Consider the following 27,703-nt stretch of genomic DNA (forward strand, 5'->3'; position numbering starts at 1 on the left):
GGCGTCGCGGGGGGCCAGCACGGGCGGGCAGGCCAAGAGGCGCGGGGTGAAGGAGCGCCCTTCCGAGAGGGGCGCGGGGGCTGTGCCCCACCGCAGGCAGCACCTCGCTGAGGTGCGCGGCCGCCGGCCAGCTCCTCTCCCCCCACCCCGCTTCTTTGAGGCCGTAACAGCACGAAGGTGACAAGCGACAGGCGGGCGCCGCGCTCCCGCAGCCGACCCAAGATGGCCGCCGGCGGGAGGGGGCGGGCGCGGCGTCACGGGGCGGCGCATGCGCGCCGGGGGCGGCGCTGACAGGCGGCTGCATGGTGCCCGCGTCCGCGGGGCGGCCGGGGCAGTGAGGGACGAGCCGCGCCGGGGCAGCCGGCGGCCCGCGGTGCCGGCTCTCCAGCATGGCGACCTGCCTGCCCCCCTGCGTGATAGACGGAGGCACCGGGTAAGTGCGGGCAGCACCGGTCCCCCCCCCCCCCCTTCCCCGCTCCGTCCCTGCGGGGGCTGGCGCTCGCTCAGCCCCCTGCCCTCCTCCGGCTCTGCCCGCCGGCGCCCCCCGTTCCCGCTCCTCCGCCCCTTGGCGGCCCGGCCGGGCGGGGGGTGTCCCCGGCCCGCGTCCTCCACCGAGCCGCTGCGCCCGCGCGTCCCCGGCGTGCGGTGGCCCCGCCTGCCCGTTTCCTCCCCTTGCTTCTAATTTTAACGTTTTTTAACGGAGCTGCGAGCGGAGCCGGCGGTGGTGCGGGCCGGGGGGGAGGCAGGGCGCGTCTCCGTCGGCCTCCGCGGGCCGCCTCGCCGTAGCCTCCCTCAGCGCAGGGCGCTTGGGCCCCGCGTCAGCGGCGTCTCTCGGCCGGGCGGGGCGGGCGCCCCCGCGTTGAGCTGGGCGTCAGGTCGGGGCGAGAGGCGTGCTGCCTCGAGCCGGGGCACGAGGACTGCGGCTCGCTTCTCTCGAGGCCTCGGGTGGGCAGGGGCCGCGCTCGGCGGAGCGGGTCTTTCCAGGTCCTGGCGGTGGCTGGAGAAGACCCGTGCATCTGACAGCCCAGCGGGCCGCTCCGCTGTGCCTCAGGAGCCGGAGGTGGCACAGGGCGCCGAAATCGGGGAGGGGGGGTGTTAGTGAACCTGCAGCGGTGCTCTTGCTAATCCCTTTCCTTTGGCCCAGCAGCATCGTGGAGCTGTGAGTAAAGGGAGGAGAGGTACGTCCGTGAGTGACTCTCCGGACGTAACTTTGCTTGTCAGGGGTTGTGGATTGCGTTAAGAGTACACCTTCCTCCTGCAGGGAGTTTCAGGAAGCTCTTGCTCTGCTGTTGTCGTTTATTTAACGCTTGGGAAGTTACCTTCAACATTCCCAAAGCTCAGCCTCCTTCCCCCCCCCCCCCCCCCCCTTTTAAAGGCTAGATAGCAAGAGGAAGTGCCTTGTTTTCCGTTTATTGTGGTGTCACACTGCCTCCTTTTTCTGAAAAAGGATTTCATATGTTGAGGTACGTCTCTCTCAAACAGTCAGAAAACTTTCAAAAGTCTCTCATCCTATCTCATCTCTATCTACGTTTATATAGAAATCAGCTCTGTCCCCTCAGTGGAGAATACTGGAGTCCAAAGTGTTCAGCTGTGGTAGAAGAATCGAGAAGGGCGTCTGTCTTGCTGTAGTTCTGCCTAGGTACTAGATACTCCTGGGTAATTTCTAAGGTTCCTTTTATTTATTTACTGAAGATAGTTTAAGTAGGTTCTCCACAGACCTATTAGTGTTACTTTACAGATTTAAAGTCTGGGAGCTCTGAGCGTAGCCCTTGAAAAACCTGCGATATAAACTACAAAATCCAGAAAAAGCACCAAACGTGATTGCTGTCTCTTGCAGAAGCCCACCGCTCTTGCTCTCCGTTTGTGGAGTGATCCTAATGTCATACTCATGATAGATGTTGCTGACCAACAGTCGTACAGAATAAGCGAATGTGGAGAGAAAATAATCATTGAAATAGAGTTTGTAAAGTCTGTCTCGTTCTTGCATGGGAAAAACTGATGGCGTTTGTACGTGTGCCTGTATATCAGTTTCTTTCAGGAAAGGTTCAGATAGCTCCCACGTGGTGGGACTTGTATTTCCATGCCCCCGAATGGTCTTAATTCATATGAGATAAGGTGGTGTTTCACTTGGACTTCTGCTTGGCTTTCCTGCAGGGCACTCAAATCTAGAGACTTTTCAGCAACGAGCTTATTAAATCTGGAACAAGTAATCTTGCAGAATTGGAGAGAAAAAAAATAAGACTGTGAACGAAAGCAGCCAGAAGTAGCTTGACTCACTGATGTGCAGTCTCTGGAATTTTCCTGTGTGGGTTGAAAACCTTCTTATTGTTAGAATGAATCTGCTTTGGGTTTACAAGCTCCAAACAATTTGTTCAAATTCTCCATGAAAAGGCTTTCAGATGAAAAGCTTGGAAGAGCATAGTTGAAAGGAAAAGCTATATGCAGACCTGCTCTGCAGAACATCGTGTGTATAAAACACACTTTTCTACTTTAAGTCTCTGGTACTGAATGAGGTGCTTTGTCCAGGCGCTAATCCCTGTTTTTTTTCGTATAAGTGGACTTCAGAAGTTTGTGAACAGATGTTTTTTTTGGTCACTGTTGTCACGTGCGGAAGGAGCCTGGATTAATTTATTATTGTTTGCAGTCATAGGCCTCGGTCGTGTACGATGCTGAAGTTCCTCAAAAAAGCAACAACAGAAAAGCAACAAACAACAGTTGTACAGACCTTAAGCGAGAAACATGTTGTTATAGCAGGGCAGGGTAGTATTCCTTTCCTCTGTTAGACAGATGACTTAAACTTTCTGTGTGAATAAAGGTTATGATAAATTCTGCAGAAAGCAGCAAGAGTTTATTTGCAATGATTGCTATTTTCCTTGAAAGTATTTGCAAGGGACCTGTTCTACTTTGATTTTGATGCCCTATGTCTTTATTTTCTTTGAGTTTTTCTAGTGGTCATGTTGCTATCAATCTTCTCATGGAAAAGGACATGCTATTTTTAGATTCTTAGCACAGCCAGGCTTTTCTGGTGTTACTGTTTAAATAGCTGTAAACTTTAAAACTAGTTTTGTTAACTGACTATTAGCTGTGGGACATCAGAACTCTGGTAGGTGGGTGGTGCGCTAAGCAAAGATGGCTTAAAATACCTGTCTCCTGCTTAGTGTGTATATTTGCAGACATTGAGGAATACTTTTGTTTGTGGGATATTTTATTTGAGTCCTTCCATTGTCTTTTAGTAAAAAAAAAATCCCTACTTTTGCAAAGCCTTACTGATCTGCTTAGAGGTAGATATTTGATTTTGGGAGAAGTGAGCTGAGTCTTAACTTCATTTTTGCTGATGAGCTATTAAAGATCTTCATGTCCGAGCATCAGTGTTATATATTTTTTTCCTGTTACTTCTCTGACACTGAGTTGCTTTATCCAAGCATTACCTCTGTTCTTTACATGCAAGGCTTGTGAATAGGCATTTTTGTAATTGCTCTGCTGCGTGCAAGGAGCCGGCGTTAACTGACTGTTGTTTGCGATCACAGGTCTCAATCTTGTAAAGTGCTAGAGTTTATTTTAAACAAACAAACCAAAAGTGATGACTGTAATATACACTTTATTCCTATAGTTGCTGCTGGTGCGTCTCAGTAAACTGAGCAGATATAACAGATTTTTCTGTTTGATATTTCTTCTTTCATTCCCATTTCTTCATCCCATCCCTCCTTCATTTCATAAGTGCCTTTCCACACCGTAATGAAAACTTTGTATTGCAAGATTCTCCGGCATGTTTGTAATTAAGGCAATACAGCCTGTTTATGGCAGTATGTCATTCATTATAGCTGTTCTAGCAGTAATAAATGTCATTTATTTAGCATCTTAGCTGTCACGGAAAGTTTTATTTTTTAGAGAGGTTGTCCCTTTTTTGTTTACTCAAAGGACTTTCTTAAAGCATTTTGATATTGTCAATCACTTCATATTTGTCTCCTCAGAGCTTGTTTGTGGATGTAGCATTTCTTACTGTTTTAAAGATCTGGACCAAAAAGCAGTGGAAATGGAGGAAACTGAAATGTTCACAGCTGGGCTTTTTTCTTCTGCATGTTTTTAGAATAACATTGGTGTCCTGTGTGTTGAGACAGATAAGGCAACTGCCTGAGTTTGTGGTGTTATATTCCTGAATGATGTTATTCTAATGCCTTAGAAAGCAAACTTTAAAACATACCCCTGCTCTTTAAAGTGGCGTGGGGTGCCATCTCTGCTTCCAAGCTGCGTGCATTGTACATCTTTGCAATCCTATCCGAGTAACTTTTTCCTGTTTTCATGCTAAGACTACAGAAGAGAAGAGGGTTAGGACTTCATACTCCTCATACAAAAGCTAGTGAATTTGATTTGCGTACTAACTAATCACTTGAGAAAAATATTGCACGCTGGAGAAAAATCTTTTAATTTTTAGAAACTGCTTGTTGTACCAGTATAACTTTCAGATTAATTTTTTTAATGAGTAGTCCCTTGAAATCCTCTTTCATAAAATAGCCTGAATCTATTGGAATCCTTTTCTACTAATCGTTAATGTAGTCTCCAATATCCTATATTTTGGTAGTTTCCAGTAGATTCCTATCTCACTGGCAATAAATCTGCTGCTTTTAGTGAAATTAAGGTGGAATACTTACTATGTACAGCTTCCCTAAAGTTGTCTTTGTGATTTACAGATCCTGAGATGTAGCACTAGCATCACTTTGCTAAGCTGTAACCCAGGAGAAAGGCAACCGTGTTTTAAATACCTAAGTATTTGTTGGTAAAGGAACTGGAGACCACGTAACCTCTGGTTAAGTCCCAAGGCTTTCAGGTCAATGAATATTTAAGTATTTTGTATAGAATGGAGCAATGTCTGTAGGAGGTCCTGAAAGTGGGTCGTGCCATTGCTTTAATGTACTCCAGGGTGCTGTTCTGGAAGGTGGAGCGTGTTCAGGTCCTGCTGAGCAGAGGAGAAGTCTGGCACCAAGTCTCCTATGTCCTGATTGAATAGGCTACTGGATAAGAAAAGGGAGCACAACGGCGTTATCTTTTTTCCTTCTCTTCCTCAGGAGTTTTGAGTAGTTTGAGTTTCCCTTCCATTTGTTTCTCCCATTTGGTTTTGTTAAAACACCCGAAATGTCACTTCTTGTTCCAGTCTGTAACTTGTTTGATCCTACATAACTTCTTTTTTTAACTGCAGTTTTTTTCACTTCTTTGCTTCAGCCCTGAACTATGAATTTAGTTACCGTCCCAGTTCTAATGTAAAGATCTTTGCAGATGTTATCTTCTGTGACGTGTCCTCCTAAGAGGCATATCTCACTGATATTGAGAAATAAACTTGTGCCATAGCTTTACCTAGAGAAACTCAGCTAGTGACAAAATAAATGGGTAAGATGTTGAGCTATATGCTTTTAACTTTAAGTTATTCTAGTAGTGGGATCTGATCCCTGCTTCAGCGGGAAGGAGGGTACGGTAACACCATTTGGGTTTGGTAGCCAAAATTAGCTGTTGGAGCGTATTTTCTTATTACTACTATGATTTAGTTAGTGCTGGGTGAGTTAGGCAAGTGTGTAAAGGGGGAAAAGCCATCAAACTGAACTCACCTGTGTTTTTAAAATATATCTGTACGTATGTACTGACCTTGCTTTTTGCTACTGGGGCTTGAAGAGCTTAGCCACAACTGATATTTTTATGAGGCTTCTCTTTGATTGCTGCTTCTGAGTCTTAGAACTAGATCTTTTAGATGATGGTTTCCTTGCTTAAATGCACATAATAAGGATCAAAACTCACTTCAGAGAAAGAAATGAAGAATAAGGGCCTTGTAATGCATCTTAAATCCCAGCGTAACTTCTACTTTATTTGTTGTATTTCAACAATATTCCCAAAGCGGGCTTCATTCTAAAGTGAGAAGAAACTGTGCGATAATAATCATAAAAAGAATGCTCAGTAGTAATGGCCTTCTTTAGAAATCACTCTAATTTAATGTCCTGATATTTTTGGGAGCCGTAGTAGCGTGCACAGAAATGTTTGCATTAGTCTGAAAGTGCATGCCCATATCATAATGATTAAACATGCAACAAATCCCTCCCCGCAAAACCCACTCCCTCTCTTTTTAGCTGTAGGTGGGGGAAAGGCTTTTTTTAAGGGTATTTGATATCTTTTGAAAAGATGTTGAAATTCGTTTTGAATTCCAAGGTCATTGCTAACTCAGTTTTGATTTAATTCCTTTATCTAAACAAACTGACCCTTAATGAGTATGTTTGTAACAAATACTCCGTAAAGGGGATCTTACTGTTTAAGCTGTTAATGAAGAAGCAACCGTCCGCTTTAGTTTAGGCGTAACATTGTTTGCAAATACGAGAGCAGATTATAGACAAAGATCCTAATCTCACTTTAGGAGCTAGCCTGTGATTGGCCTCATTTAAGAACGTTGGGCCTTACTTATTCGTGGCAAAACTAGCTGCGGGTAATGCTGATTTCCCACGCATCACACTATTATTGTACTTCCATTCAAATGTAATGAGAACATTATAGAGAGAGAGTTCAATCTCTGGAACCGTTCTTTTTTTTTTTTTTTTAATTTTGGAAACTGTTTATGAATTGTTTCTCTCTAGGAATTGGAGCTGTTTTTCATGGTCTGGGATGTTAATTGCTTCTAACTGCTAAAGATCTGAACTAGCTTGCAGCCGCTAACATCAAGTAGAGATCTTAGGTTATATGCCAAATGCCCTTTCTTCTCTGTTCCCCTTGCTCTCCCCCCCCCCCCCCCCCCAAGGTTACTGATTTCATTTTTCTCTTGATCCTTTATTTATTAAGATATATGCATACTGGGAGAGACAGACAATACTTCGTATCATCTGCTGTCCAGCTCTAAAGCATCTTGTCAATGCACCCTTACTTCTGTGTTGCATGTATATATTGCCACATACAGATACCATGCCTGTGAAAACAGAGTGGTTTGAGCAAGGCCTGAAGGGAAATTCTGTTGGGATGGAAACTGCAATTCTGAACTGTGGTTTGTACTTAAGAGCTATACATTAAGCTATACATTCCCCCCCCCCCCCCCCCCGGTATTTTACAATATTAAACAAATAAACGTCATACAATAATCTTTTGTCATGGAAGCTTTCTGAAAGGTAACGTTTGTGCAGTCTGTTCACCAAAGAGAAGAATAATAACTGGTGAAGGAGATGGGGAAAGTATAAGCTCAGTTTTCCGATTTTGTATCTTGGAAAAACCACCCCCAAAACTTGTAAGCTGAAAATGTTTGAAATGTAAATAATTGAAGCCTAAATATTTACCCCCTACTAAGTTTTATTTTCAGCAGGATTGAAAGCATAACTCGGAAAATGTAGTTATTGTGTGAGCTTGTTTGGCCTTCAGTCTGTAAGAAGTATAGTAATTTTTTTTTTTTTTTAAGCTAAATTTTAAAATCTGAATGCATCTAATGACCTCGTGATCGTTATTTTTCAGGTATACGAAACTTGGCTATGCAGGAAATACAGAACCTCAGTTCATTATTCCATCATGTGAGTAATTCTGTTTTTCTTCCAACTTGTAATATACACAGCTATTACTAAGGACTTCTGTGAGTAAATGACTTGCTTTCTAACTCCCAACTCAACCTTCACAGTCTCTCGTCCATCTGGGAAATGATATTCATTGCATTAGCATCTTTGGCTGGAGTATAGCTAAGCAGAACTCCTTGTTTGCAGTTAACTAGAACTGCTGCTTGTTAAATCAGCTTTTCGTTGCTATGACAAAGATGAAGTGAACTCTAGTCCTAGTTCCTTTCTATCTCCGTTATTTTTCTGCCAGGACTCTTGCGTAGACAGAATGCAACTTACTTCTTGTCTACCTGACGCCATGGTTACTGGCTGGATAATCTGTGGAAGGCTTCCAGTGAAATTAAGTACTAAAGTGCAGGTGCCATCTGCCTTATTTGCATTGTCTGGGACTGGAGACAGTTTGATATTCAGAAAAGAGTTGTTCCTATTAGAAGCCATTCACTTTTGGTGTGTGTTTGCCCATTAAAATGGTTTTACCCATTTAATGTAGTTTTATTGAGCAGATTTACTCTTTTAAAATTTTGCATAATAACCTTGTTAAAATGATCTATGTTTTCAATGTTCTTGATTTTAATTGTCCACTTAAGAGTCTCTCTGAAATGTCATAGACATTATAAACTGTAGCACGGGCTATGTATTTACTACCAGAGTGGCTTTTATTATCTCATGGCTATCTCCGGTTATGTTAAATGCTGTCTTTGATTACTTTTTCTGAACGTTGTCAGTTAAGTACTAATTAAAGCATCCAGCTTGCCTTGTGTCTACTTGCAGCAAAAGATATAAAAATAAAAAAAAATATTAAAGATAATCGGAGGCCAAAGAGGTGGATATAGCGTAAGGAGAACTATTTAAGTATTATATTTAAAAAAAAAAAAAATCAAATCGAAACCACTCGTAAAGATTTGGCTGTCTTAGGTTAAAGAAGTGGGATAGTAAGTGTTTCCTGTGAATTTGTTGTAAATCTTATTTTACAAAACTAAGATAATCTGTTGAGGCTTGGATGAGTTTCTGAAAGGGTAATTTTCTTGGCAGTAGTTTTTAGTCCCAGTACTATTTATTTAGTGCACCTGTGGATTATGCACGTGTACTGTATATTTTCTACTGTATGTGATTAACAGCATGATTCTCACCTACCGAAAGAAAGCTGTAGATAAACAAGCCGTGTTTTACAGTACTTTATTCCATTTTTATTTATAGTTTATCCTAAATGGGTGTAGTCATGGTAGGTTTTTTGGTTGTTTTTTGCTATCTCATTTTCTTGCCTATGCAAGCCATCATTAAGTAATTTTAGTGATAGTTGCAGCCTGCCGATGGGAAGCTTAAGTGTCTCTCTAAGGTTTCTCTTTAGTGCTACAAATTGATCTCTCCCCTTCCCCCACTTTGTCCTCCTCACCAACCAGGATAATCCAGTACTTATTTCTGAAATACCTAGTGTCTTTATTTTCTCATCTTGTGCCCTTTCTCTTAATTCTTAGACTTGAAACCCGGAAAAGCGTCTCACTGGTTTAAAGGTTATCTCCTGGTGGAATGCCAGAAGTGCAGATATGGTGACTCCTGTAGTCTGTAACAGAATACATTTTCAGAGGTTTGCTCTTGGAGCTATCACTTACCTTAACGAGGGATGCGTGATTGTATTGCCACGTGGTACACTGAAGATAAACGCTGATACATGGGCTTGTCAATAGATCACTTGTATAATTTTTCCTTTCTGGCACCTATACTTTCTGTATCCCAGTATTTCTGGAAAAGGATCCTTGAGCACTTAAATTTAAGTGTGTTCTGCCCACTCCTTTTGTTACTTTGTGCTTAGATATGTATTTTAATTTGGTTTGGATTTATATTTGGCTTTTATTTTAAGGTATTGCAATCCGAGAGTCAGCCAGAGTAGGTGACCAGGCTCAGAGGAGGGTCATGAAAGGTGTTGATGATCTAGACTTTTTCATAGGAGATGAAGCCATAGATAAACCTACCTATGCTACAAAGGTAAGAATACATTTAGCGTTTTTCAAAAATCTTCTCAAAGTTTCCCACTTTTATTGTTACAAATTGTCCCAGACCTTTCTGAGAGCCATTTTAGAAACACGTTTTCTCTTAGCAGAATGTTTTTGTTGCTTTTTAACAGCCGCCTGCTTTTTGTTCCTTTGCTTTACCTTTTTAGAATGTCTGTTTTACTGGTGCTATCCCATGTGATTGGTGCTTTATCCTTTTTGTAAATATCCATTGATTACTGTGCAGCTGTTCATTTTCCAAAATAATTAGCTATTAAAGTAGTCATAAACATTGAATATTTAAAACTCTTGCTAAGAGTATATCCTGTTAATGTGGCACCTGAACTGGAGAATGTATTGAATACTTTCGCTGCAGGGAGCATCAGAAGCTAGTTTTGTGGAAGGCTGTCTTAACACAGCTTCTCTGTGAATCGTATTTTCCATTCGCAAGTAAAGGACTTTTTGTACTTGCAAGTTGTTAGAGGTTTATGAATTATGTGGGAAAAAAAATCATATTTTATGCATCCTACTGTATGACTTAAATGTCAGCTGTGTTTCTATCATTGAACGAAATGTAAACGTGATCTCTGTCAGAATTTTTGTTGGGAAATAATGTACTGCCTCTATGGTCTTTATTTCCTTTCGTGGATTGGAAGACACGTTAAAGATGAAGATAAGTATGCTTATCTCAACTTTATAAATTATATAGTTGATATAAAAAGAGAGAAATTACTTGCTTACAGTGCCACAGCAGAACACATGTGGGAACTAAGAACAGAGCCTGTGTCTTCTGGCTTCTAGTCGTGCAAGTTAGAATTCCAATTGAGAGGACCTGAGAGTAGGAGATGACATGAATATAGGGCCACTAAATTAAAATTGGAAAGGTGATTTTCATAAGGTAACTGTCATATGGTGTGCTTTCATTCTTTCAAAAGATGTAAAGATTTGTGATGCTTTTGCAGTTGCTATTTTGAGTTTGTTTATGCTTGTATGACCTGGAGTGTTGTCATACCTTTGTTTTCTCGTTTCAGTGGCCTATACGACATGGTATTGTTGAAGACTGGGACCTCATGGAGAGATTCATGGAGCAGGTCATTTTTAAATACCTGCGAGCTGAACCTGAGGATCACTATTTTTTAATGGTGAGTAATGAGACTGCGTAAGAAAATACATCTATGAGAGGAAAACTAAACAATATCCCAAGCACGAGTAGCTCTGTTAGAAGGTATGTCTTATTTCTTCAGGAATCAAAAAAAAAAAAAAAAAAAGGTATTTTGGAGGGGAGAGTAGTAACACTACGCTAGAATAAAATTCCATTCAGTGTCTGATGCAGGCTACCGGAGGTTAGATTTTATTTTTGAAAAGCTTCTATTGCTTTGTTTGAACGAGTTCTGTTTAAAGTAATTGGCTGGCTTTACAGTGAAATAGGGGAAATTATTGCTTAATGAAGTGTGCTATATGTTAGCAGTAAAGCACAAATACATGAAAAATTTCTCTTTAAAATGAAATTAGGTACCTATTTTTTAACAAGCAGTTTGCAATGAACTATGTTATATTCTTTATATTAATTTCACCTTATGTCTAATTTATCTCCAGATATTGAATTTAAGGGAGCTCTCTGTTAGTTCTAGATGGAAGATTACTTGAATCTTACTGATATTTAAACATTCAGTAGCTTACACAAATTGATTGGAAGAGTGATTGTAAAACCTGTGATATGCATGGGACTGATTATGCTATAGCAATCAATCTGTTAATTTCAACTTTATACTATAAAGTATTGTAGTTGTCTTCTAGTTGCCTAGTTAGACTTCCCTCCTTTATGTTTTGACATTGACCATGGGAATGCTTGTATACTTTTACTGTGAGTATTCCTGCTGAGATCAATTGGGCCACTCACCAGCCGGGTGAGTAAGCAGTATATCATGCGTAGATGGACGACTCCAGAACTCTGCTGAGCTGATTTTTCAATTTTTATTTATTTTATTTTATTTTTTACAGACAGAACCGCCACTGAACACACCAGAAAACAGAGAGTATCTTGCAGAAATCATGTTTGAATCTTTTAACATACCAGGACTTTACATTGCTGTTCAGGTGAACAAAGTGAATCTATACTTCTAAAGTACAGTATAGCTGCAGTATGTATAGTCTTTTGTATGCGTATGTCTAAAACTTTGAAGCTATACTTTTTAAGACTGTAAATTAGCGTGTTCTGCCTACTCCTAAATGTAAATCGTTTCTCACGTAGGCAGTGTTGGCCTTAGCTGCATCTTGGACGTCACGGCAGGTTGGAGAACGAACTTTGACTGGAATTGTCATTGACAGTGGTGATGGAGTGACCCATGTAATTCCTGTGGTATGTAGCCAGGTGTAATTTGAAATTGTCAGTGGTTTGGGTAAGTATGGGATTTGTTTTCTGTAGATAAAAATGAGAATCATGGAATCACAGAATAGCTAGGGTTGGAAGGCACCTGTGGAGAGCATCTGATCCAACCTCCCTGCTCTAGCAGGTTCTAGAGCAGGTTGCCCAGGACCATGTCTAGTTGGATGTTGAATATTCCCAAGGATGGGGACTCCGCAACCTGTCTGGCAACTTTTTGAAGTAAACTTTTTTTCGTATTTACTTTTGAGGTAACTTGAGATTTTTTTTTTCCTCCTTTACAGTTGTTTCACATGATAAAACGTGCATTCTGTTGTTTGAACTTACTAATGGGGTTAATTTTAGCTGTCCATACTAAAGGAAGGCCATAGTAAGGAGTCACTAGGTCGTGTTTTAAAGACTCTTTCTATATAAATCCTTGTCTTGTGCTTCTGTGTCTCCTGTTGAATGCTTATCACTGTGTAGATCTTCTGCATCCTCAGATGACTGGGACTCCTGACTCTCTTGATGTCATGTATTTTGATTGTGTAGTATAGTTGACAACCTGTTTCTTCTGTGTTTCTTTTTCCTGTATTTTAGAGGTTCGGGTGAACTTTGCTTGTGCGGAAACAACTACAAGCTTGCACAAATGCATGTTTGTATACATGGTTGATCTCAAACTGTTAGGATGCTAAAAATATACAATTATCTGTGTGTACTAACGTCTGTTCGGTTGATGTCACTTAGTATATTTTTGAAACAAATAGTATGCTTGAATGATTAGTTGTTTTAGAAATGAAAAGTTGACTCTGTTTAACTTCATTTTGCATTTTGGAATTAATCTGGTCTCATCAGTATTTTCTTAAATTGGGAAACACTGAAAAAACAACATTTGGTAAATGAAACTAAATGGAAGTACGAAAAAAGCAAGGGAAGAAATAATGCTGGCTCTGCAATACCAATCTTTTTCAGTAAACGCATCCTGAAAAAAATGCAACAAAGAGATTTCACTTTTTCGGTGTTCATTGTTACGTGTGTTTTACTTCTGTTTTCTTGTCTTAGCGTTATCCATCTTACGCTTTCTTCCCATTAATTTTTCACTCATGCAGGGCATGAGATCTATTCATATTACATTTGCCTTTCAGATTGTGTTTGAAAAGGACCGTCTAATCAGACTCTCTTCTAACATGTGCAAGATTCTTCTTATTTATTGCCTCATGTATTCCAGTGTCTATTAGATAATCAGTATCTCTTTTTACACAAGGTAAACAAGGTTTTGTAAATAAAAAAAACTAAATAGTTTGCAGTAGGTTGCACGTTTTTATAGTCATTTCATTTGATTTAAAAATCAAAGCAAATTATTATATAAAAATGAATGTCAGTTTTGCTGTTAACTATTGGTATTTCATGCATCAGGTTTCTTCCTAAATATATATATATTTTTCTTCCCCCCCCCCCCCCCATCATCCCACATAGGCAGAAGGCTATGTAATTGGAAGTTGCATCAAACATATTCCTATTGCAGGTAGAGATATTACTTATTTCATTCAACAGCTCCTAAGGGAGAGGGAGGTGGGAATTCCTCCTGAACAATCTCTGGAGACAGCAAAAGCCATAAAGGTACACTGTTCTTTATCTCGTGGAAAATACATAAATAAAATTCTTAGAGCTAATTTTTTGGTCAGTGGCTCTTTTGAAAATGTGGATATAGAAGCTGTATAGTAGTTACACAAACGACTGCTGGTTTATCCATTCAAATGAGGAGGAAGGGAAGAGAGAAAGAAATGTCGTTTTAAGCTTTAGGTTTGTTTAAAACTTGCTTTTCTATTTAATAAAAAATAAATTTGTCATGTAAATAGGGTGATTATGTGGGTCTGATCTTGCCATGAGAGCTCGTCATTGAACTCCCCTGTCTTCACAGACCTAACGGTCATGATTGTTTTTATTCTGAGAGACTCTAATCTCGATGGGTCGGTTTGGAATCCCACTGAAAATAGTAGGGCCTTGGGCATCGACTCGTAAGGTTGTGACTTTAGTGGTCAATTTGGGTAAGAACTTCTCCTGAACAGCCCCATCTGTTAGGATGCTTCTGTTATTTTTAGCTGTGATATGCCTGAATTCAAAGATGGAATAATTATTTTGTCAATTTTTAACGCGTGATGTTTTTTAACAGGAGAAATACTGTTACATTTGCCCCGACATAGTAAAAGAATTTGCTAAATATGATGGAGATCCACGGAAATGGATCAAACAGTATACTGGCATCAACGCGATCAACAAAAGCAAGTTTGTTATAGATGTTGGTTATGAAAGGTTCCTTGGACCTGAAATCTTCTTTCATCCTGAGGTAAGAGTAGTGTCTAACGTTGAGTTATAGCAACTCTTCTGTGTGAGTGAAGGGGGGGGGGGGGAGGGAGGTCATATCATTTTTGATACCAGTGCGCCATCATGTGGAAGAAAGATACTGGGAAGTCTCCTAATGGCAAGCCATGCGCAGTCCCAGATAATACAAACCCAGAACAAGAGCATGGTGAGTAACTACATTTTTCTTCTGGCTGAGTGAACTATTTAAAACCTCTTTATTTTCTTTCTTTAAATACAATCTAAAATAGAGAAGAAGTTACTTGAACTTGCAGATTTTGTATAGCGTTTTTCTTTCCTCCTTCAAACACGGGTTTAAGCCAGTAGCCTTTTTTGTTGTATATTTAGGTAAACAGTCAATCCCTTTGGGTGCTATTGTACATGGTAGCATTCCGTTGATAATATTTTAAATCTTTGGCATTGACTTGTTTGTACTTTCTCTAACGATGTTTTGTTATACTGAGTCAAAATTTATAAAGCATAGATGCTAAATTTATCCTTGAGGGTAGTCCATTGAAATGTGTGTTTATGTGACCATAAGTGACGTGTACAATTCTGCGAAGCATTACAACGCCTAGTCCTTTTTTTGAGGTAGTTCAGCTTGAGTGAGCTTCAGGATATCATGGGAAAGGAAAGAGTCAAGTTTTAATATGATATAGCAGAGAAGATCCTCTTCGTTCCTACGCCATCCATTCAGTTGAAATTGCAGGCAACCGTATAATGTAATACTGTTAATAAGTTTAATCAAGGTCCCTATTGGCATCGCTGAAGTTTCCCTTTTGTCGGCTCTCTTCCTACTGGAAGGATTTTCTAGCACCTCATTCTCTTGTCTTTTTTCAAAATTCTAGCCTTAATCTGTTTGTGGCCAATTTATAGCCATTTTTTCCCGTGCCGGCGTTAAACCTCTAGGCTAAATAGTTTCTCTCTCCTCCCTGCTTCTACCCTTCTGAACTTACCTAGAGGCATTAAATCCCACATCAGACATCACTTCAGTAGCTCCTCTTTCCACAGGCCCTTGAAAGACTGTTAGGAACAGGATAAAGGACTAATTTCCATTTTCTTCGTTTCCTGATAGTTTCTTGGCTTTGTATTTGGATTTAAAAACAAAACACTGAACTGACTTTCTAGACAAGAAAAACACAGTAGATATGTACTGCATCCAAAGACAATTTCTTGCTGGACTTCACTAACTTCACTTCAAAGGGTATCAAGTTAGCTAGGTGAAAGCTACTTTTGGTAAAGCTATTTTGTAATTTTATTCTATTATCTGTTTACGTATCTTTATTATGCTTTATTTCAAAATTTGTTCTGAAGTCTTGCATACTATTGAAGCTAGGCTTTTGGGTTTGCAGTTGTCCAGATGCTTTCTCCTCTTTTTCAACAAAGTATTTTACCTCCTATTCTCTAACCATATGGTATTTACTAGCAGGCTGCAATTTCACATATCAGTTCTCTGGCCCTTCTTCTGGGAGCATATTATACTCTGTTTTGGGTGCCGTAACTTTCGTTTCCACGTTCTCCTTTTGCCCTGCAGTGTTAATCTGTATCCGTATGGAGAGCTGGGGTGATGATTGCAGGCTGTAGTTCATTTGGAACTCTCACTGTGAAGCAACACCACTTCTTTCTTCTCCTTTTATTCGTATGGCTTAATATTTTACTTCTCATACTGTTATTTCTTGTAGTAGAAATTAGCTTGAATTCTTAGGGACTTCTTACACCATTCTTATATCTTCTAATCTCCAAGCCAACTTCCTTTGCTAATTTCTCTTTCAGTTTTCAGTTCCTGTCTTCCTTACTTTGTGTTATGCCTTTTTGTTTTTTTTAATTCATACAGTTAGACGTTTCATCTGGTTTAGGATGTAAATCTTGGATAATTTCTGCACCTTTGAGAAAGTCTTAAAATTATATATATATTTCTCAATAAGTAGTTCCTTTAATTTCTCAAAGTTTCATCTCTGAAAGGGCAAAACCTAGGTTACAAATCTAAATGTAAATACAAAAATTTTTTTGAACTGGTGTCCATTTGAAGTGGAAAATACCCATTAGTCACTGTGCTTTAGCATTAGCAATTCTGACTCTAATTAAACAAAGAAATTGCTTTAGGACGGTATTGATGTTTGTGTTGGGGCCTTATTTCCGCTCTAGACCTAGGATATTTTTGCCTTTTTGAATGTTGGAGATTTTCTGTGTGCTTGGGGCAGGGAGACTTTTATGCAGGAATTTGACCTAAGCGTTTTAGTAGGTCTGAAGTGTTTTTACCTGGGAATGTTCTCATTTGCACACTAATAGTTTTCAGTCCTTCTAAAAGGAAAGACGTAACCGCACTATGTATTAACATTTTATTTAATATTGCTCATGCCTTGTGCAGTAACATATGCAATAGTAAGCTTCCAGTGCATAACTTTTGACAGTGATTTTTAAGACCAAGGAAGAAAATCTGAATTCCTCTACAGAAAGAGAAATGCCCATTTCTCATGTGTAGAAATGGGTTTGTTAAAATGTAGAATGCCTGTCTCCCCCCCCTCCCCCCCCCGCCAAATACATAATCTTTCCACAGTCTCTCTTCTGCGTTTTTGTTTCTTTTTCCTTTGAAGGAAAGATCTAATGTCAGTGTTCTGTTTCATTTTAGTTTGCTAATCCAGATTTTATGGAATCCATTTCGGATGTAGTCGATGAAGTTATACAGAACTGTCCCATCGATGTCCGGCGTCCGTTATATAAGGTATGGTTTTTCTGTTGTAAGATTAACTTAATTCTCTTGAAATGTAATACGCGCGTGTGCACCTGCATGCACACATTTAGAGCTACGTATTCCCCTCATCTGAGAAATGGGAACGCTGAACAGAAATAAAGTCTAAGTTAAACAAGCTGTCATTTCTGAATGAGGAGTACTTATCTATGCTGCTTTTCATTTCCAAAAGAAGGATTATCTATAGCAAGGTTTTGATACATAGGTAAGTATTGCCCTCGGGGAACTGAGGCAGAGGGATATTAGTTGTATCTGAAGCTATAATGTGAATTCTTGTGCGTGAAGGTTTCTGAATTTTGCCTGTATTAAGGGTTACTTCATGGTCTTTTTTTTCCCCCTTTATAAGCAATGCTTTCAAACATTTCTTTTTTTGTAGTCCTGGCTTGTATATTCCCAAAGTCTGCAGTTGTAGCCAGGTATTGAACCCGGTATTAAAATACAGTAAGGCTGAAAGTCTTTTGGGAGACAGTTAAGCCTGCTTAAACTTGTCCGGGGTGTAGTCCAAAGTTCTTTTAGTCATCGATTCCTTAAGAAATGAAAAGGAAGGCGCTAACAGGCACAGCCAACGGCAAGCTTTCTGACTGAATTGGCAGCACATCCTATGCTTCCTAGTTGTTTTCCACTTGTGTGGCATCAGTACCCTTTTGGGGATAAAGGCATAAAGGTTTTATCTGTGAGGACAGACGTTTTCTTAAGGATGGCTAAAGGTTCCAGGTAAGCCATATCTCAGGGTAATTTGTAACTTCTAAAATTTTGTACAGTGTTTTACTTGTCTAGAAAACATGATCTGTAATTTAGAAGGAGACATACTGCTTTAGAGCAAATCTGTGGAGTGGGTTAAAACGGGAAGTTAAACTGCTTACTACGGTTTTATGTAGGGTCGGTTCTGCAGTAGGTTACTACAGTGGCTTCAAGCTTAGGTGTGCTGCAGAAAGTCGTAGGAAACTAACTGGTTGTGCATAGGGTCTGTGTGTGTGCTTGTTTTTCTGTTTTTAAGTGGAAGACCGAAGTTTCTATAGAGAATGTCGTCTTTGCTTGCTAGGATAGGGTTTAGTACTGACTTCAGGAAAGTGACATATAAAACTTGAGGTTTATTACTTTTTCCTTCCCATAATCAGCAGGCAAATAACTTTCCCTTGGCTTGCCGCTAGTTGAGATTTTTTTTTTTTGCCATTTCCTGTTTTTCATTATACTTGCTTAATTAACACAAAGTTACACAATAACCTATTGAATACAATGACAAATGTCAATTGTTCTTAATGCTAGTAATTATTTAAGCAAGGTCATTACAAAGGGAAGAGTATCTGTGTTCTGAGTAGTTAAAATGGTACATAGGTACAGGAATACTCAGCCATGTGGAGTTTCTCTTACTCTCTGGTTCACCAGTTCCAGTTGTCCACAGTGCTGCTCTGTGGCCAGCCAAGGGACTAGCTATGGAGGTGGGTTTCTGTCCAGCATATTGATGCTTTATCAGTCCTCATGCAGAAAATACCCTCAAGGACACTTCTTTCAGATTTTGTATAGTCTGTATGTAACCTTCGAAGAATTATTTCATGTCCCATCTTTTGATGTCCTTTTTCTTTTTTTTTCTTTCTTTCTTTCTTTCTTGGTCTTGCTAGCAGTATTGCGCTCTCCTGATCTCATCAATAGCGTCTCCCTTGTATGAGTCCAGTTACTGGCTGCAGTTGTTTCTCTTTATGTATGTTGAAGGTTGGACCAGCAGGACCTTCCCAAGACTCGTTCTTCAGGCAGATCCAATAGCTTGTAGCTGTTCAATGCCATGCGCAAACATTCTTTCACGCCTTCTGCCAGTGAAGCATGTTCATTCTTTTCCGTTATATAGATGACTTCACAAAAGGACGGTCTGTAAGAGAAGTTACAGGGAGAGGAGTAGCATGATGGGGACAAGGGTCCGCAGAAAGAAGTGGTTCTTTGCCCAGCTTTCATGTTACACTGCGTTTTGGAGTATGCTCACAGTAATTGACGCTCACCCAGCTTCCATCAGCGAGAAGCATGCAGCTGCTTTTTGCAGCTCCTATCCGCTATTTGAGAAACAACGTGCCAATGTCACCACAACAGACGGACGTTTTCAGTGTTAATTTCTGCTAAAAGCCTCTTTAAGCTGATAGCGCTCTGTGCGGTCTTGAAACTTGTGCTAACTTGTGTTAGTGTTTCCTCAGCGTCAAAAGAGAAGGGTCAGATTTAACATTCAGTTAGTGAATACAGTTATAATAACTTTAAGGGTGAACAGTGCTTTTAGAGGTTCTAAAAACTCCTTGATACACTAATAAATGGTAGTTTTTGTTGGTGATAGGGTCAGAAACTGAGTCGTTCTTGCTCCACGTTCTTCTTCGTCTCGCTTTTTTCCCCATATGGAGTCTCTCCTGAGATACTTCGAGTTTTGACAGTCGCAGGACAGCTTGTCTGCATTCTCTGCTGCGGTTTTGGTACAAATGTGTACAAGAGAGAATTTAAGAAAATTGAAGGATGTCTTGAGAGTGCTCACCTGTTTTGCAGAAATATCCCTGAAAGGTCCTGAACCAAATAGGCTTAAGTGCTCAGGATTCAAATCAGGGTGGATAAAGTTGTAACACCCTTGGCCTCAAACTTTTCAAGTTAGTGCATGCAAACATTACTTGAGGTAGGGGCTGCAGTGTACAGTGTGGCCTTTAGTTGAATCTGCAGCTCTTGTAAGGTTAAACTGACTGCCTCGCTCTTGATGGATATCCTCAAAGCTTAAGAGAGATCTCAGGTGTGGGAAGCTGATGGGGGGGTAAACTTTCCCTGATGTCCCCTGTAGCTTGAATAGCTTTTAAATTCTTTTTATGTGCAAACGGCTTAACGTGCTCTGAATGGTACGTAGGTGGCGCTGCCAGACCGCTGTGCTGCATCTAGCTGCCTCGGATGATCTGCGAGCTGCAGAGAGGGAAATGCTCTTTGCCGTATTTGCCTTATCGATGCTGTTCTTTCCTTTCCCCTCTAAAACTTTAAGTGTTAGTGGAGCAGAAGACTGGATAAGGTTCAAAAATGTTTGCAATCTGCTTCAGCAAAATGACAACATTTGCTCTTAATTACAAAGCACGGAGCAGGGAGGCTCTGCCGGTGAGGGCAGGCTGAAGGAACTGCCAGACCATTAGATCTGCATCGTTGACGCTGACAGTAAGCCGTGGGGAAGGAAAGGTATTCCTGCCACTTCAGAGTGGAAGCCCCAAGTGATTAACGCTGTTAATGTAGCACAGGAAGGCTGAGAAGAAACCCTGTTTGTTCCTGTTATGGCTGTACTTAGGCTTATAACTGTACCCATGCTAGCTGGTTTAACAGTAGCTCAATACATCGTAGTATGCTATGGTTACTTTTGTGTCTGAAAACAGGAATACAATTGTGCTGTTCTACAGGAACAGAAGTCGTGATGAACCCCTGCCACTATGCAAACTGTGAAACGTACATTGAAAAACACAATTTTAAAGAAACTTGTTTCTTCCTGATTAGAAGTCAAATTTGGTTCAAAGTATTGTTAATTATAATAAATCTGCTTCTTTGTGGGGATATATTTCCTGTTAGAGACTTATGTTTCCCCTTGGACCTTCCTTACCAAGTTGGCAAATATTGGTCTGTTTTAACTAGATTAACAAAAGCGTGTAACCTAGTGGATTCACATGCTTATGGAGGGTGATTTCAGCTTGTGAGTCTTCCAGTTTTGACCTGTGCTAATTTTTATTAGCACATCATGCGTTGCTTGCATTATATGTCTGTGGTGGTGCAGTTGTCGTGTTAAACAACTTTAACTTAGGTGGTCATTTGGAAGAGGGAGAAACCTGGGTATGTTGCCAAAACTCATGCTTAGCAGAAAAGCGTCGACTGCTTCTCGGTATGAAGCTGCAAAGTCTAAAGTGTCATATGGGGAGTGTGCTTATACTACATTCTGTGGTGCGATGTAAAGATGCAGAAACTAGCTCTAAACATGCTGTGTTTGGTAACAGTTTTGCAGAGGCCACTTTCACCTTTTGGAATGTTAATGTAAACCTTACTTACATAGTTCTGTTAGTGTGGCTGGATTGCTTTGTTATCAGATCTTGCTTCATATCGCTATAGCATGGCGCTACATACTCATAATCTCAGAAGTGGTATGAAGGGAAAAATCAATGTCCAAGTGTTCATAATACAAGGAAAGGGGGTAGATGAGAAGTGAGAAATTTCTTGCCAGCCAGCTGAGATGAATGGCGTTGATCCCCTGATTTCCTTCCCTAAATGACCTACTTTCATCATATACATGTCACGGTTAGCTTATGCAAGCGTGCGGAAAGTCTTGTACTGTTTCTTCTGAGGGGAATACATTCTTTCAAACTAACTTAACTTTCAAACCATAAAAGTAAAATCAGTTGGAGCTTCTTTCCGTCGGATGGTATGATTCTCAGTGTCAGCTGTGAAACCTGTGATCTGCTTAGAGCAGTTAAGCCAGCCAAAGCGTACTCGAATTCCCTTATGGTTTTGTCTGGAAGGCCAGAGAACCCCCAGGTGGGCTGAAAACATGAACATCGCTAGTGAGCTTTTTTCCACAGGCATACTTAGCATGCTTCACTTTTTTTTTTTTTTTTTTTTTTTTTGTTCTGATAGTTACAGCATCTGCTATGTTGTGTTCCACTCAGTTATACTAGAGAAGGTTATATGGTTGGGTTCCTTTGAACTGCAGTCTTTTGCTGCCTTCATTGTCTCCTTTGTAAATGGTGGGCGTGTTGCTGGAGGAATGGGGAATGTGTATGGATGCCACTTCCATCGTGAGTGAAGGCGACCTGTCTTCCAGCCTCCTTGCAGAAGACTGACCTGCTGAGTTTCATGACGTGTTCAAGCCCGTATGTGAGCAGTCTTCTGCCAAAGATTTAGCATAGCTGTGGCCCAATGCTGACAAGAAGCACATGGAGCAGCAGAGCTATAACTGTATATAAATTTACCGTATTATAATGGCAGTTGGTGTGGCCTACTTCTATCCAGCTTGCTGCTTGGTGTAGCTTGTTCAGATATCTGGTAATGAAATGACTTACCTTTTCAGCAGATAAACCTTAGTGCCTCTGCTTTCCTTGAGCAGCACTGTTCTTAATCTTTAAGATATAAAAGTACTTGAATAACCATAATCTCAAGAATGTGCAACCTGTTAGCTTACTTTTGTCCCTGCAATGATAAAAGATCCTCCTTGTGTTACTGCTAACACTAGTTGCATAGTTTGGTCTCAGATATATTCACACAACTATTCTCAGGTGTATTCTGAAATTCATTTTTAGTCCACATTGTCCACTTTATGGAATATACCTGAAGTTTAATTTGCTTTGAATAGAATTATTACTTTTACCCTCTTTGCCAACTTCATTATCTCCAGGTAATATTTTTGGATGGCATCTTTTTAATTGCTATTTCATCACTGGAGTTAGGTGTTGTCTTTTTTTTTTTTTTTTTCTTTTCCTTCCCCCATTAGCAGTTTCATTTTCTCATATGGAACACTTGACCGCTCTGAGGCAGGGTTAGAGATGTTCAGATACGTGGAAGATTCTTCTGCTTTCCCCTCCTGCTTAATTTTAGGACCAGCTATGGTTGTTCTGGCTTCTGCTGTACATAAGCTCCCTCCCTCTCGGTCCTACTCTCTTTTTTGGAAAATCTTTTAGTAATGTTATGGGGGTGTGTTCTTTTTAAAGTATCTCTGCTCCTGCTTTGGCATGTAATCTTTTATACCGTAGGTAATTCAAAACCTAAGAAATGCGTTTTCCTTGTTATAATGGCTTTTATGACATGCAGAGATTTTTTTCATGAATAAACAAACAGCTTTCTTCTCACTTTACAAGTTGCCACCAAGGTTTTCCTTGTTATCCATTGCTTGAAATCCAAGCAGTTATTTCTGCACCCTGCAAGTGTGAATGCTTATTATGCATGTCTTTGCCTCTTTAGATCTGTATGCAGGCTTCCAGGCTGAAAACACTGGTACAGGGATTCTTTCATTATGTGCACAGTGTTGGTCAGCAGTGTCAAAAACCATTACCATGAGGTAGCACTTTGCCCTGTGTTTAATGAACTCTTGACCACAGTCAAATTCCTTGTGGACATGTGTCTAAGGCATAGCGTTGGTTTGAGTAAGCACTAATTGGTGCTTTGGTTTGCAGCTGAAGCCGTCTGCACGGACACAATTGTTTGTTTTTTGTCCCTTACAGAGTTCATTTTCTGATAATGAACTACAGTCTTGCTGCTGTCAATATTGCAGTGTGTCAATATTGCAGTGTGTGGATTCACCAAAGGGAAATCACGCTTGACCAATCTGAGAGCCTTCTAGGATGGAACGACTGGCTGGGTAGATGAGGGCAGAGCAGTGGATGTTGTCTCCCTGGACTTCAGCAAGGCTTTTGACACTGTCTCCCATCACATCCTTGTAGGTAAACTCAGGAAGTGTGGGCTAGATGAGTGGACAGTGAGGTGGATTGAGAACTGGCTGGATGGCCGAGCTCAGAGGGTTGTGGTCAGTGGTGCAGTCTGGTTGGAGGCCTGTGGCTAGTGGTGTCCCCCAGGGGTCAGTCCTGGGTCCAGTCTTGTTCAATGTATTCCTCAATGACCTGGAGGAAGGGACAGAGTGCACCCTCAGCAAGTGTGCTGATGATCCTAAACTGGGAGGAGAGGCTGACACACCAGAAGACTGTGCTGCCATTCAGAGGGACCTGGACAGGCTGGAGAGCTGGGCGGAGAGGAACCTCCTGAAATTCAACAAAGGCAAGTGCAAGGTCCTGCAGCTAGGGAGGAAGAACCCCATGCAGCAGTACAGGCTGGGGGTTGACCTGCTGGAAAGCAGCTCTGCCGAGAAGGACCTGGGAGTGCTGGTGGACAACAAGCATAGCATAGTGTGCCCTTGTGGCCAGGAAGGCCAACGGTCTCCTGGGGTGCGTGAGGCAGAGTGTTGCCAGCAGGTGGAGGGAGGTGATCCTGCCCCTCTCCTCAGCCCTGGGGAGGCCTCACCTGGAGTGCTGTGTCCAGTTCTGGGCTCCCCAGTCCAAGCGAGACATGGCGCTACTGGAGAGAGTCCAGCGGAGGGCTACAAAGAGGATGAGGGGACTGGAGCATCTCTCCTCTGAAGAAGGGTTGAGAGCTGGGCCAGTTGAGCCTGGAGAAGAGAAGACTGAGAGGCGATCTCATCAATGTGTACAAGTATCTGGAAGGGGGGGGTGTCCAGAGGATGGGGCCAGTGGTGCCCAGCAACAGGACAAGAGGCAACAGGCACAAACTGAAACCCAGGAAGCTCCATCTGAACGTGAGGAAAAACTTCTTTGCTGTGGGGGTGACAGAGCACTGCAATGGGTTGCCCAGAGAGGTAGTGGAGTCTGCTTCCCTGGAGATATTCAAAACCCACCTGAGCGCGAACCTGGGCAACGTGCTCTAGAGGACCCTGCTTGAGCAGGGGGGTTGGACTAGATGATCTCCAGAGGTCCCTTCCAACCTCAACCATTCTGTGATTCTGTAAACAGAGAGGTTTTTAAATTTCAGGTGTTCTTGTTTTGAAACCTGCACTTTTAAAACTACTTCTGTGTTCACCTGCAAGCCTGCAACATTTTCAAAATTAAGGATGTGAAATTCTAAAACTGTATTTTGAATCCAAGCACAAGCCCAGGTTAACAGATTTTCAGTTCTGCTCTGAAAACTGAGTAATACAAGACAAGCAAGCAGAGAAAAGTCAGAGACATTGTACCTTTCTCTGTAATGCAGTCCTCTTTGGAGGCTCGATACCTTTTTGAAGAGTTGTAGGACTTGCGGGTTGTAGGCTTAACTTGGAAGAGTTGTAGGGTTGCTGCCATGTTAAGGAGCTTAGCTCTTAAAAAATTGAGATCTACATAACTTTTACGTCTCTTGGAAAGAGTGGTACGACCAGGCTAGAGCCTTTTTTGCGTCAGGACTAAAACTACTTACTATGAGCATCTCTGGGAAACTCGGTTGATGAAGTATCTTTTTTCTACTGTTTTGCTCATGTGAAGTACTAGCTTGCTGTTTTAATGGCACCCTTCTGCTTTGTAATAAATAACATATCTGCATAAAACATAATCTGGTATAGCTGATGGTTTTGGTAATTGTGTAGTGGAACCTACACGAAATCAGTTTAATAAAATTCTTTAAACAAAAAGAGAGAGAAAGTAGGAGGTCAGGGACCTACTATGTAAGTTGAGCAATGCTTCAGGTGTTTTATATAGCTTATCAGCTTCCTGTTGGTGTTAAGATCCAAGTAGGCACCTGTGCAGTATTGGCTTTTGGGAGAGTCACTGGAAGATGCATTTAAAGAAGAGTGGGTATTTCTTTTCTTTACAGAACGTGGTCCTCTCAGGAGGATCCACAATGTTCAGGGACTTTGGACGACGACTGCAAAGGGACTTGAAAAGAGTTGTGGACGCAAGATTGCGACTTAGTGAGGAACTCAGTGGTGGTCGGATAAAAGTAAGTAAGAATTGCAAATGCACTGGTTGTGTGAGCAAGTCGGAGAAACACTATGACCCTAAAACTAACGTGTGTGTTAATAGGGATTTCGCTCATGCATAGTAACTTCAGAGACAGAGTTTAAGGGCGGATAGTCAGAAATAAAGTTGAAAAGCTTCACCTTGCTAGTGAAATCGTGTTGTTGTAAAATGAGCGGTACATATGCATGTGTTGTTAAATCTGTTGATAGTCTGGCAACATATGACGTGTCATTACGTGAATTTTAAAGTTATTGTGAGCAGTTTTTTGGGGCACTTCTGGTTTCCGTTTTGGGAGAGACATGTTCTTAGTACCAGGCAAGAGAGATGCGACCGTTGTGTCCTTCAGCGTATACTCAAAGTCAGCATATGAAACTTCATTAACTAGTCATGAAGAGTTTTATGATTTGGTCTCCTAGGGAACATGGCAGGCTGAGTATTAAGTATGAGATAGTGATGTGAATGGAGGGGGTGAAGATGTCCAGGTCTAGGCGATTCAAATAGGCATCGTCAGTTGGTTATTAGGATCTTGTCAGCAAAATGTAAACCAACTAAATGTGAATGTTTCTCTTAGCCCAAACCAGTTGAAGTTCAAGTGATAACTCACCACATGCAGCGTTACGCAGTTTGGTTCGGAGGCTCCATGCTGGCTTCAACAGTAAGTCATTATCAAATTGGTTCTGAATGTTCTTTCTTGCGTACTGTCTCCTATCTTTGGCCTGACTACTAAGTTTAAAATTTTTTCGTTTTGACGTGTGTCACATCCTGGAATCCTTACCCAGTTTTTATGTCAGTGAAACTTGTACCAAGCCAGTGTGTGCTTTACTTGAATAAGGGTATTGTGATTTGACTTGATTTTGAAGTAGCTGGTATATAATAGCTGTAATGTAGTGCCTATATTCTTGAAGCCAGCACTAGGGATTAGTCAGGAATTCAGGAATATAGGATCCAAACCAAGCTGCTTAAACGTGAGAGAGAAGCGAATGCAAGAAAACGGGAACAATTCATACCTCTAAACTAGGATTTCTTATTGCGGTCTTTAAAAGCAGTCTTTTACCCAACTTCTCTTGACTAATAGGATTTATATCGTGGAATTTCTAATTTTATTCTATTGCAAAGCTGTAATACTCTCTCATAAAGCTGCGACCCACAACAATTTTAAGTGGTTAATTTATTTGTATGTGTGGTTTTTTTCCCCCGTACTTTATTCTTATGCTGTTGGTGGGGATTTGTTTTATGTTTTCATAGCCGGAATTTTTCCAAGTATGTCACACCAAGAAAGACTATGAAGAATATGGCCCTGGTATTTGTCGTCATAATCCTGTTTTTGGAGTCATGTCATAATGCTCGTTTAATGGAAACAAAGTCTCTGATATCTTGCTGGTGAAGAAACTCATCTAAAGCGGAGGAAGGCAGCGGGTACTGTAAATTCTGAAGATAAACGTGGTTATCTTTTGGAAGCGTTTGGAGCCACCACCATGCACGACAGCACAATATACAGCCCCAAGTCGTTTCAGTAAAAGCCATTTCTCTGCTGACTATTTTAAAGCCTTCTTTCTTGCAAAACGTGAGTTAATTGAAAATAGGTAAGTCTCTGTTTAGGAGGTTGTGCAAATACTACTGAAGCTGAATCTAGAAGAATAAGGCAGAGTTTTACTGTCTGTGGAAAAGGAGAGAAGATCTAAGCCTTTCCCACCTGTGCCCTGATTCTGCAATCAAATCTTTAGCAGTGGAGCCCTAATTTTAATACTGTGTTGCCTTCAGGGGAGTTGGAATGGATGCAGATACCTGTCCAAGCAGATTAGATTGCAGGATTGGGACTGTACTTTGTAAATGTAGGTTTTTCATATCATTTTGTATTTTATGATATTGATAGGGTGAACTGATGACTAGTTCTCAGCACGAACAGCTGTCAATGTCATGGAGTGATATTACACGTTTCCAGGTGTGAGGCATGTATTGGAGTTGTGCTGGTATGTTTTTTTTTTGGCCAGAAAAAAACAAGCCATGTATGCTAGAAACTGATTTGCTGTTGTTGAATGACACAAACTGAAGTGATTTACAGTATTGTATGAAGTTTATTATAGCCACTATTTCTTTGTTTTCAATTTTCTGAGGATGTTTTATAGAAGGTGATGTTTTGTTTTGATGTTGGTGAGTGGTGGATGACATGCTGCCTTGCACCAGTGAAATAAAAGCTGTTAACATCTTTA

The 27,703-nt window shown here is 41.0% G+C and overlaps 1 protein-coding gene across 3 annotated transcripts; it reads left to right on the forward strand.

Moving 5' to 3' along the window:
• Positions 1-260: 260 nt before the first annotated feature.
• On the forward strand, positions 261-27,703 carry ACTR3B (actin related protein 3B). Of its 3 annotated transcripts, none has more exons than XM_068934267.1 (13): positions 690-724; positions 1,148-1,178; positions 7,468-7,523; positions 9,421-9,545; positions 10,582-10,692; positions 11,552-11,647; positions 11,802-11,909; positions 13,389-13,532; positions 14,086-14,259; positions 16,903-16,995; positions 25,348-25,473; positions 26,065-26,148; positions 26,739-27,703. In XM_068934267.1, the coding sequence occupies exons 4-13, from the start codon at positions 9,474-9,476 to the stop codon at positions 26,832-26,834; spliced, it is 1,104 nt and encodes a 367-aa protein (XP_068790368.1). In that variant the 5' UTR covers positions 690-724; positions 1,148-1,178; positions 7,468-7,523; positions 9,421-9,473; the 3' UTR covers positions 26,835-27,703. The 3 variants fall into 3 exon arrangements, with proteins under 3 accessions (XP_068790367.1, XP_068790368.1, XP_068790369.1); XM_068934268.1 differs by lacking the exon at positions 690-724 and adding an exon at positions 857-1,060; XM_068934266.1 differs by lacking the exons at positions 690-724; positions 1,148-1,178 and adding an exon at positions 261-433.

This window comes from Struthio camelus, chromosome 2 (assembly GCF_040807025.1).
Source record: "Struthio camelus isolate bStrCam1 chromosome 2, bStrCam1.hap1, whole genome shotgun sequence".
Taxonomy (NCBI): Eukaryota; Metazoa; Chordata; class Aves; order Struthioniformes; family Struthionidae; genus Struthio; species Struthio camelus.